The 12,294-nt window shown below is 46.6% G+C and overlaps 1 protein-coding gene across 3 annotated transcripts in view; it reads left to right on the forward strand.

The window, feature by feature from the left end:
* Positions 1-12,294, forward strand: part of TTLL11 (tubulin tyrosine ligase like 11) — a 264,638-nt gene that overhangs the window by 193,318 nt on the left and 59,026 nt on the right. For 2 of the 3 annotated variants that reach the window (XM_027104963.1, XM_027104962.1), the window contains exon 7: positions 9,445-9,696. The exons of the other annotated variant lie outside the window; for it this stretch is intronic. In XM_027104963.1, the coding sequence (XP_026960764.1) occupies positions 9,445-9,696 (252 nt within the window). The remainder of the gene's footprint in view (positions 1-9,444; positions 9,697-12,294) is intronic. 3 annotated transcript variants of the gene reach the window in all.

The following is a 12,294-nucleotide window of genomic DNA, read 5'->3' on the forward strand; positions in this document are numbered from 1 at the left end:
TTCCCAGTAACTGGGAGAGAAAAAAGTGGAAGAAGGATTCATTCTGGCAACCAGAAGGAGGGCTGTGGCAGCGTAGGGGTTAAAAATGTGACCTCTGGAGTGAGGCCACTGGATTCCAGTCCCAGTCTTATCCCTGACGCAGCTGACTTAACTTCTCAAAGCGTCAGCATCCTCAGATGTCAACTGGAGTCAATCATTGTGTCTAATTGATAGAATGGACACGGGAACTCACTGAAACAATGACTATTTTCACTACCGGTTATTCTGAACAGTGCCAGGAACTGTGTAGGGGTTATCGTCATAAACAAACAAGAGAGGTGTCACCCTTCCAGGCTTCCAGTCCAGTGAGAGAAACAGGCATCGAACAGACAATTGCACAAATACAAATAACCATATAGGTATAATTGTGACAACGACTCTGAAGAAAAAAATAATGGTGACGGCAATGATGATGACGTACAAAGCCTGGAGTGTTATATAGAAAAGCATGGTTGATTGAACTCTGGAAGCTATGGGAAGCTTTTTGGAAAAGGTGATACAGAATCTCAGATTTGAAGGACGAGTGTTTTTCAAGTGGATACTTTGGGAAAGAGCATTTATAAAAAAGAGGGAGGAATGTGGAACGTACACCACAAGGCAGGCAAAGCAGGCAGCGACCAGACCCGCCGGGCCCCGAGCTCTCTGGCCGAGGGTGAGGCCCTGTCCAGCGGGCCTCGGGCAGCCCGTGCAGGCCAGGCTTGTCATTTGAAAACCGTTCCTCCAGGATCCAGCGAAAAACTAAGCACGAGCCCAGTCATCCACAGAAGGACAGCGGCCAGCTACTTAGTGGGTTTAAACAGGGACTCTGCAGCCCTTCGGGCAAAAAGATTCCTCCTCCATGCCGGCCAGCGTGGTCGGATGCGTCTGAAGCTGCTCATTCGGAATCAGAATTTTGGCCACTCTGGTGTTTTAGCTCAATAGCGGTGTCGGGTTTTTTTGTTTTTTTGTTTTTTTCTTTCTGTTTTCAAGGTTCTGAACTGGAAGTCAGAACTGGGCCTGCCCTTGCTACCACCATCTTTCCCTTGATGCCTCCCCTCAGCAAGTGGCTCTGCTTTGACGTCCCAGTGTCATTTCGGAAGGAAAATGAGACGAGATGATCGCTAGGCCCTTTCTGCTCCTCAGTTTAACTTTTGTTTTATGTGGGGCGCAGCAGATATCCCCCTCTGTGCACAATTCTGTGACATCAGTAATCCTCAGTAGAGAACCAGGGTCTCAGATAAGGGCCAGTTATCCAGGGAGGCCCGAGATAATGAGACTCACTTATTTAGGGGATTTGTTTAGGTTCGGACAAGAGGGTAGGTGCAGTCTTGACCCCGGGCGGCCTGCCGTGAGATTCCCCAGATGGCCCACAGGCAGTGGAAGGAGCAAGAGAACAATACAGTGTCTAGTCACGTGGGCTGGGGGTGGGGCAGAATGCCAAAAAGTGGTTAAAGAAAGCCTGTATTCTCCTGAGTTCCCGGAGGTGTGTGCCGATCTCTCCCACTGAAGCTGGGGACAAGACAGTGAACCCCTCGAGATGATGACACATGGGAGAGGAAGATGCTGGTGATTATAACCAAAGTGGCTAACAGGAATTGGGGCACCGTGCTAAGTACCACGTATCCATTTTCTCTGTAATTACATCAGTCCTATAGTTTAGGTACCGTTATTATTCCCACTTTATATAAGAGGATACTGAAGCTTTGAGGTTATATGACTTGCCTGAGGTCACCCAGCTGAAGAATACAGAGCTGGGATTCCAGCGGTGACTCTGGACTAACCCCAGAGCCCACGCCCGGGTTCCCCAGGCCGGCGCCTGTGGGGAGGAGCTGTCTGGCAGCATCTCCTCCCACCCTCCCCTGCCTGAGTGACGGTACATTTCACTGTCTCTTACTGCCCGTGCCCAGAGACAAAGAAAGCAAGAGGGACCAGGGCGAAGATACTCACTCCGGGCAGAGGGGCAGAGCAGAGAGAGCCCTGTGGGAAAAGAATCCCTTTGGGAGGTCTTGGTTAAACGAGCTGCCGGTTCGTTCATCTGGAAGATGAGAGGGCCGGGCCACATGACCCCTAAAGGCACTTCCGGCTCGGAAATCGCCTGAGTTCTGGGTCTGTGGGCAAGGGGGCCTTAGACTAGGTCTGTCTGCTTGTTCTTTTGTTAATTCGTTGCCCGGCCCGATGGGTAGATGCTCGTGCGGCATATCCAGCCTGGTGGCTCCGGGAATTCATCCCAGGCGGGGGCAGAGACCGAGTCTGCTGCTGCCGCCATTGGGGGCCTCCATTAATTCCCACACATGCGACACGCAGTGCCTCAGTGATCGTGTGGGCCTGAAACTGTGAAACAGAGATTGATTTGTTGGGCAGTGGAAGTGGAACAGCCCCATCCAGATATATCGTCACACTGAGGTCAGTTACAACTCCCCCCCCGACCCAGCAGAATCATCTGGATGCTCTACACATAGGCTGTGTTTTTGATCCTAAAGAATGCAGCAGTTTTGTGCTGGGCTTAGACTAAGTGCCCTCCCAACCGCTCTCCCTCGTAAGTAGGAGGAGACTCCTCTCCCATTGAAAAGGAGGAAAAAATGAGTTCAGAGAAGTTTCGTAACTACACTGAGTTGTAACATGATGGAGTGGAAAGGGCCTGGGCTTTGAACTCAAGCAGATCCTTGTTCAAATCCTCACTCAGCCATTTAATAGCTGAGTGACCTTTGGAAAGTAGCCTAACCTCTCTGAAGCTCATTTGTCAGCAGCAGAATGGAGCCACTTATTATACCTGACTCATAAGGATCATTGCCAGGGTCAAATGAGATGTTACGAGTAACCGACCTGACTCTCAGATATTTAATGCCCGATAACTCCTCATGTATAGAAGAAGCCGTAGTGCAGTGGTTAGAAACAAGGACACTGGCACCTGCCTGCCTGGCTCTCTGTCCTGGGTCTACAACCTATTAATTTGTATCTTTGTGCCTTGGTTTCCACATCTGTAAAATGGGAATAATGATAATGCCTGCTTTGTAGGATTTTATCAAGACTAAATGTTTTAAGATGGCAGTTCCTGGCACATAATCAATATCATCACCATTGTGTTTTATTGTTGATGTGACGCTGTGCTATGGAAGAAAGTGATTGAGGGAGGTGGAAGCGGCCAGGTGAGCGTTCATAGGAACATTGCACGAAGGGGAGCCAGTGGGAATAGACCCAGCATGGATCTAGGTCTTACAGGGACTAGAGCATCAGCCAGATGCCTCACTAAATCCCTTTCTTCATCACTTTGCAAACACATGCCTCACCCGTCTATCGCCTTCTCTTCAAACAATATAGCATTGCCATCAAGCAAATGGGGCCCCTGTGATGGAAGAGATTTATCAAATGACAGAGCCGGGCTACATGGTAGTTATGTTTATTTTTAGTGACTTTATCCTCCAGCTCTTTAAATTAGCTGCTGGGCTGACTTAAGGGACTTCTTTGGGGCATTGTTGGCCGTTTCTTCCGGAATGCCAATGTGCCTTTGAAACCCCCAAGGGTCTGGGGGGGGACATGTCTTGGCCAAACGGCGGGGAAAGGAGCCTGCCTACCTCCCTCCATTTGCCAGGGCCTTCCCGCTGCCCAACAGGCTCCCCTGTCAAGCCACAGGATTGCCCGGGAACATGATCCAGGGCCTTCGCTCCCTTTCACCGAGACCAGTGATTCTTAGCCTTCAGCCCGCATCAGAATCCCCCACAGGGCTCGCTAGGGCAGAGCTTCTGAGGCCGTAGGTCTGGGGTCGGGCCAAGAGTGTGCTTCTCTAACAAGGCCTCAGGTGATGCTGCTGCTGCTGGACCAGGGACCACGCTTTCAGAATCCCTGAGCTTGAGTGTTCCAGTAGCTTCCCTACATCGTCCACTCCGCCCTCGATCCAGGATACACACTGCTGGCAGATTCATCCATCTTCTCTGAACAGCTGATTTTGCCACTCCTTTCCCCCAAATCTCCCACAACCTTGTCATCTCCTACGCTGCCACGTCCAAGCTCCCTTGTCCGATACTCAAGATCCTATAAGACCCAGACCCAAGCTGGCTTCCTGGTCACATTCGTACCTGCTCCCCTTCACGTACACAACTAAGATCCAGCAAGCCGACCTACTTCCATGTGCTCCAGGTCCCATCTCTGGGTGCTCACCTGGCCACTCCCACCTGGCTCAGTCATTGTTTATGGATGGGTCTAGTCTTCCCCCCACCGGGTCATGTGCTTCTGGGTAGCTAGGACTGTGTATACCTCACCTGTGTAGCCCAGGCCCCTGGGACAGGTAAGTGCTTGAGAAATGGTTCATGAACGAATAAATTATTGAAAGGATGCTTCACTAAAAATGGGAATTATTTCTCTGAGAGAATTCAAGCACCTTCTCTGAAACTGGAACTTGCTGTATCTACCTTCCTATTTTGTTAACTCCCAAGAATATATACATATAGAGTTTGTACATCAGAAGAAAAGTCTTTGGTTTGATTTAAATCAAATTGGCACAAGAGCTACATAGTGAGCTAAGCCTTGGGTGTGTAGTGAGACAGTCTGGAGTACAAATTCTGATTCCACCATTGATTTGTGACATTGGGCAAGTATTAAGGTTCTCTGGGCCTCAGGTTCCTAATTTGTAAAATGGGACTAGTTTCTGCCTACCTTGTAGCGTTGTTTTGAGAAACCAGTGAGATCATATATAGATAGTAAGCTGCTTGACACAGAGTGGGTCCCTGATAAATAGTAGTGATTCTTAACAGTAGGCTTTCCAGGCAAAATAGTGGTAGGTGGTTTTTCACAAGAGCTTTAATAAAACAAAATTCCATTTTATTTGAAAGACAAGAATAGATAAAACATTCCAGGATTCTTTCCCCTATTTTAATGAATCAAGGACACACCAAATTCAATTTAAGAAAAAATACCCCAAAGGACCCCAGATAAGCTTGATTTATATTTTCTTTACCAGTCACTTCTATTTCATAAGTCTGACTTTTCCATTAAAATGCTATTAGGTAAAAACAGGATTTTACAGTATTTGTGATAACTTGGATCTCAGTGTGATAATTGGAATTATCTCCAGCAGAATAACCATTTCTCCTTGTTTTATTTCCTCTTATATATCAGCCATATCTTTACTGCCTTCTTCCAGTTGAGTAAAACCACTTCTGCCTGAATTTGTGGTTTTGAGTCCATGAAAATATCTGTGGCTTTGAGGGCCCTTTTCATCCTGAGGTTATTAATTGGGATTCAGGAAGGAAGGGGAATGGTAGTCATCCAGTAAGAAAGGTGAGAGGCTGTCACGGAGAAGAGAAGACAAACCCATCCTGTGAGGCTCTGAGGGTGGGTTGGGATGTGGGCTATGGATACCAGAGGGAGAACAGCCTCTGACGTGCCATGCAGAAAACCTTCCCAGCCTGAGAGGTGCCCTGGAGGTGGTGAGGTCCCCCTCATCAGGTAACCCAAGCTACGGCCACCCCCTTGGATGACCTGCCAGTCAGATGACCCACTGGTGCTCATGTCCTGTCTACCTGGGAGTCATTTCTTCTCTAAAATGACATCATTGCGGAAAGGTTAGGAGCTAGATAGAGGTGGTGGTTACACGACATTGTGCATTGCATGCTTTAAAATGGTGAATTTTATGTTACGTACAGTAGACCACAATAAAAGAAAATAGATGACATCATTGGACAGAATGATCTCCAAGGCTGCTGCTAGCTGTGAACCTGTTATGTTTCTGGGAGGGAGCACGTGGCTTAGGGGACTGGCTCCCAGACTCTATTTAGTCAAAGACGAGCCATGTAGACAACATCTGACTGACAGGGAATGGCCAATTAAACTATGGTTTGGGCATTATATGGAATATTATATGTCCATGAGAGATTATGCTCATGAAAACATACTTAATGCCACAGGAAGACACTTATGATATAATGTAAAGTGTAAGAAAAAAGGATTTAAACTACCCATGATGTGATCCTAACTTATAAACATAGATAAAAAATCAAAACATTCGTAGTGTTGATCCCTGAGTTGTGGGATTACACATGATGCTGATTCCTTTATACAGTTCTCAGAATGCTTACAAAGACCATGAATTACTATTATAATTTTTAAAAAACTATTTAAAAACAAAAAATAAATAACAGTCCTTTGGATTTGGCCGCCCCCAATGTGAACCATGATGTGCTTTGGAATAACAGGGCAGCAAGATGGAAACAGCCCTGGTTAGGAGAACTGATGTGTAATTCCAATCCAGCCAGGGCAAAGAGCTGCTTCGCCTTGTTGCGCCTCAGTTTCTCCGTCTGGAAGAGGGGTATAAAAATAACAGTGTACTGCACATGTTTTGTGAAGAGCAAATGAGATCCTGAAAGTGGGACGGTTCTGTTGATTGAAGAGTTCTCAGCCCTTTTCTTTGTCATGGAGTGTATTCAAACTGTGTATTTCCAAATCTTTTCTTTAACAAAAACCTAATGAGTGCTTTTGAAGTTAGTGATTGCCACTTATCCAGGAATTTAAGAGCTAATTTCCAGTAACAGTGCTGCTTTTTTTCTCATCTTTCTTCCTATAACCTTAATGTGAAAACATTTTATTTCATCTGAAGTGTAACCACCTGACTTTTATTTACAGTCTTAAATTCAAGGAGGTGATGATAAAACCAGTTTAGCTGAAGGGAAGTTGCACCCACTCCATCCCACTCCCCCTGGGAATGCAGTGCTTCTCCGGAGGAATAAGGTGCCTCCTCTTTGTAGGAGGGAGCATTTGTTTCCCCGGAACCATCCACATTGTTGAACTTTAGAAGAGGTTTTCCTTCGCGCTTCTCTGGTTCTGCCTGTCCTCGCTTTGAGACCCACTTAGAAGGAACCATGAACAGAACTTACAGGACCTTTTATTCACACAAGGGGGTTCTCTTTCTTGGAGGCTGGCTCCTTGGACCAGCATAAAGAAAAGACCATTTTGGTAGGGCCGTCAAGTATGCTGTTTCTCTCTTGAACCTCTTCCCCGTTTAAACGAGCTTATGGGGTGGGTACAAAGCATCATAACCTTGATGTTTTATTTGAAGCTCACCTTGCTATTAAAAGCAAACTTTCCCAATTCAACAAATTCAATGAAACATTTCCGAAGAACCTAATACGTGCCAGGTCCTGTGGAAATAGAGTTGAATAAGATGTGGTCCTTGCCTTCAATGAGCTCACAAAACAGTGAGAGGGATTGGCGTGTAAGCAAGTGCAGCGCAGTTGATGAGAGGAGTGAAGAAATCCAAGGGGCAGGAGTGGGACATGAAAGACAGTCTTCAGCACGGTCAAGGGAACAGCTGAGCTGGTTCTGAAAGTGCAACAGAAATGTGCCAGGCAGCCAGGGCTGGGAAAGTCTTCAAGGGCTGAGGCAAGCAGGTATGAAGTTCCCAAGACAGCCCAGCTTGGTGACTGACGGTGTGCTTGGAAGTGGGAGCTCTGGGGACGAGACCGTTTAATAAAGAAAAGAAAAGAGTAGAAAACGGCCTTGGTATTGAGCTCAGCACCATGGGATGTGGCTCTTCTCTTCCTGGATCTCTTAGCCAGCTGGGCAGTACTTACTGGCCGTTCACACCGCGCTCAGGGTGTTACCAAGTCCAAGCTCGTACTGCTCGCTGCACGACAGGACAATAACTAGAGAGACAAGTTGTTGGGGCAAGGAATAGCGCCTTTATTCAGAAAATCAGCAGACTGAGAAGATGGTGGCCTAGCGTCCCAACTTCCTGGAGTTAGAATTCAGGCTTCTTTTACACTAAAAGGGGAGGGGGTAAAGTCCTGGTTAGTCAGACTCCAGAGGGGATGTGTTCATTTCTTCCTTCCTGCAGCCATTCACAGGTGGGCCTAGTCAGGAGGTTTCCTGTGAGCTAAACAAAGGTATTTTACCTTAACACTCATCACATGGGAGGCAGGGTACCCAGAGACAGCCGTTATGCATCATTTAGGCTTACAGGCAACATCCCTTTAGTGATGAACTTGTAGCAAAAGCAAGAGAACACAAAGGTTAAAGTAAAAGTAACAGATTCAACGTGGAGTCCGACTTGTCGTTCCCTATTACAAGGGCTCTGTCTCTGGAATGGACACACAGGTGGAAAGGGTTACGCCTGGCCCCTCATCCGCTATGGGCAGGACAAGAGACGGGAAAGCAAGGTGAGCTGCAGGTGCAGAGACAGGCCTGAGTGTGGAAGGGGGCTGGGCGTCCAGAAAGCATGGGTCTCTGTGTCCAGGCCAGGCCATGACTGGGGCGGCAGCAGAGGTCAAGGCCTTGAAGGGTACAGTGTGTCTAAGGCAATGACAAGAAATAAGGAGGGCAGAGAGGGTATCAGGCAGGGCCTTGCGTGCCAGAGGGAGGAGTATGGACTTGATCATGTAGGCACTCAGGAACCACAAAGAACTGTAGGAAGTGCGCATCCCAGCCAGGTCTGCTTTAAAAGGGCACCTCAGGTGCCATGTGGAGGATGGGTCTGTGGATGGGAAAGGCCGGAGGCGGGAGACCCCATTGTTAGAGTCCAGGAGAGAGCAGACAAGGCCAGGGCAGGGGGAGAGTGGAGTGGGTTCCAGGGAACATTAAGGATGCTGTGGAGACAGAGGGAGAGGAGGGGTTGGAAACATGCAGATGTTTCCTGCTTGGGTCACTGACAGATGGTGGTGACATTCGAGGAGACAGGGAGTGTGGATTTGGGGTGAGGGGAAATGGTCATGTCGGTGTGAGGTTCCCGCGGGTCACCCTGGAGGGTGAACAGGTGATAGCTGGATCTGTGTGTCTGGAGGTGAGAAGAACATTCCAGCTGGAGGTGCATATCTGAGAGTTAGTAGCTGTGAACTTTCTCGAGTATCAGGATAATTTCCGAAGAAAATATCCAGACAGGAATGACAACAGTACGATCATTTTTTTGGTACGAGTTCCAAATAAGAAAATAGTTAAGCTACAAACTCCCGTTGTGCCTGTTCCTAGAATTGGGTGACTGCTGTATCTTCACACATGGTTCACTGAACTGTCTGTGGCTTCTTGCCAGCCCTCAATGAGATTTTTATATTTCTTAATTATTCAACTACTACCCATAAGTAGGAGTTTGAAATCAAACCCAGACTGCTTCATAATAGAGTATTCTCTTCAGTCATGAGTACGGAAAAGGAAATTGTCCACATTGGGAAGCCAGGATGGTAGAACGGAGGGAGTGTAAGTCTCTAGTCCCGGCTCCGTCCTGGGTTCAAGTTCTGGCTTTGCCACGCCCTAGCCGTGTGAGCTTGGGCAGGTCACTTCTTTGAGGTGAGTTCTCTGGTTGTACATTAAGAATAGTAATAATACACCCCCCCTGCAGGTTGCTATAAATCTAAAGGAAAGGAGAGTTTGCAAGGGAAAGCAATCTGCGTGCTGTAAAGCCCGCTCTAAATGTTGGTTCTATCATTAACTCCTTGTGTGCTGCAGGTCTCAGCAGCTTGGGAAGCCGTTAGCCTCAAAGGAAGAGCCTTCTGAGAGCGATCTGGCCAGCGCCTCGGCAGGCAGCGCCCATCCCGAAGCCCACCTGCCCTCCATCTGCCTCAAGCAGGTGTTCCCCAAGTATGCAAAGCAGTTCAACTACCTGCGCCTGGTGGACAGGATGGCAAACCTGTTTATCCGGTTCCTGGGTATCAAGGGGACAATGAAGTTGGGACCAACAGGCTTTCGTACCTTCATAAGGTCAGTGAGGCCAGCTCCTCTGGCAGGGTGGAGACCAGCCCCACATCTGGCTGGTCCCGTCTCTCTGACTGCGCCTGGGAGAATCTGTGATGCCAGATCACAGCCCCACTTGGGGTTGGATTGGCCCAGCAGCTGGCACTGGGCCTGGCACATAGTAGACTCTTGTTTGTTGAATGAATTAATGAATGTTACGGATGTGACAGTATTCACAACATTATGTTTGTGGTTAGAAAACAGTTCTGCGCTACCCTGAGCTGGGTCCTTATTCATATATGAATAATTGCCCCTTGGACTCAGACAGACCTCGTGCTTCTAAAACTGGGGTGACGTTCTCCCAGTGGTGCGTGGCTAAGTGCTGAGCTTTTATGAAGCCACAGCAGAGACACAAGCCACATCTTCCAAAGTGTCAATTCCAGGAGAGAAAAGTTGAATAATTCAGTTGATAAATAATTTAATACATTTGTTCTAATATAAAAATAATGCGGTTATATTATAGAGTATAATACAAAATTTGCATGAATTTTAAAGATAAAACATGAGACAAAGAAATTGTGTTTTTGCCACAGCCTGTGAAATAAGCCATTGCCACTTAATCTCCCAAGATTATTCATTAACTTGCCTCTACCCTCTGGGATACTTTGGGGCAGTACAGGAGCACTTACTAGCTGTGTGACCTTGGGCAAGTTAATGACAGTCTCTGAACCTCAGTGGTCCTATAAAATGGAGATGAAACTATCAATACCCTAGGATTGTATGTTATACACCTCAGAGGAACTACCAGCCAGCAGCCCATGTTGCTATTGTTTTTCTCATCATTGGTTTTAATATTTCTATCTGGCAACACAAAGTCACTCTGTTCATAGTTTTTTTCATGAAAGCAAATAATTAGAAGTTTTGAATTGGAAACCATTTGTCATATGCCTTTCTCTAAATGAATTTTATAAATTCTAACTCTAGCGCTCTGATACTCCTGATAGAATGGCATGAAGAAGTATCAGCAGGAATTTTTGCCATCTCAGCAAACCTGAAGTCATATTTGCACGGTGATTTTCAGAGGGGCTTTGTGTTAGTTTCAGGGGAAAAGAAAACCCCATGGAAAGAGCACAAGCTTTGGGGTTTGGCTTCAGAGCCAAGCACATTACTTAACAGCTGTGTGGCTTTGGGCAAATTCCTTATCTTCTCTGAGTCTCAGTTCCCTCATCTGTAAAATGGGAATAATCTCTCCCACCTTGCAGGAGTGTTATGAGGTTGGGACGTAATATATCATAAAGGATCTGGCCCACTGCCTAGTTTACGGGAGCTGTTTGTGAAATGGGAGTCTTTTGTTATTATTTCCATGAGGCAGAGGGAATTTTCAAGAAAGTCAACAGGCACATGTTATTTCCCTGAGAAAACTACCTAACATGATACCCTCTGACTCATTTAAGAATTGCATTTGGCTTGTAGGAATAGATACCCATCTATAAATGGTTTAAAGAGTAAAATTAATTTTTTTCTCATATAACAGGAAATTTGGCAGTGGGGCTTCGAGGGCTGGTTAATGACCCCACAATGTGATCAACTCCCCAGTTTCTGTCTTTGTGCTTACCCACCCTGAGCATGTGCTTCAAGCTTCAGGGTTGCCTTATGGTCACAAGATGGCTGCTCAAAATCCAGCCATCATGGTCAAGTTCCAGGCAGGAAAAAGGAAGAAGGAAGGAAGAGCAAAAGACATTGGTCAGATGCTTCCTTTTAACTCCTAATACAATTCTACTAAAATGTAAGAGAGAGGGAGAGATTTGAAAAAAAGTTACATGTCACAAGAATCACAATCTCAGTTGCCTGAGGATGGGGTGGGGGGAGGGTGCAGGCAGGAAGGATAAACAAACCAGTGGGTGGGGTCTAGAAGGATGAGGGGGGTGGGGCTGTGGCAAAAAGAAAGGTTGTTGCCGGGCTAGTATTACCAAGGCTTTTGATTTTTCAAGAGAAGCTAGAAATGTTGATTTTTATGTAAAATATCAACGCATGTATATACTGAATGTTGGCGATTCAGAAAATAATTCTGGGTTCAATCAAAGCATGGCGGCCCATAGAGTCCACCGGTGTGTTACCTCTGGTGTGAGAGGCTGAGGTACATATTAAGAGGACTGGTATGTTCATATACAATCTTGAAAAGAAAATTCCTGAAAAGAATTGAGAGTGGTTCTAGCAAAGAAGATTCTTAAAATGCACTCAGACTGAAACTGGATGATGTGAAAAATATTGCTACAAATCTGTCTCTGTGTGAGAGGGTTTATGATTTTTCCACCCCTTTGTTCTCTATAATTAAGAGTGTTTGCATGAAAAACCCACCTTTGTGACATTAGCGACTATTAGGTCCTGCAGCCTTCATTCCCCACCTGTGGCCGAGTACTGTTAGTGGGAGCGATGGTGACCGTGACAAGTGACAATGTCTTCAGGTAGGGAAGAGGCAGCCGGAGCAGAAGGACCCAGACTGTGAGCCCCTCTCCCCTCCCTCTGTACCCACCCAGCAAGTGTCCTGAGTAATGAAGGATGCAGGAAGAAATGGAGAAAACATTGCACAACTGTTAATAGATTTCTCCTTTTCAAATGTACCCA

The sequence above is a fragment of the Aethalodelphis obliquidens genome, unplaced genomic scaffold, assembly GCF_003676395.1.
Source record: "Aethalodelphis obliquidens isolate GAN/ISIS:26980383/991018 unplaced genomic scaffold, ASM367639v1 scaffold7, whole genome shotgun sequence".
NCBI classification, from domain to species: domain Eukaryota; kingdom Metazoa; phylum Chordata; class Mammalia; order Artiodactyla; family Delphinidae; genus Aethalodelphis; species Aethalodelphis obliquidens.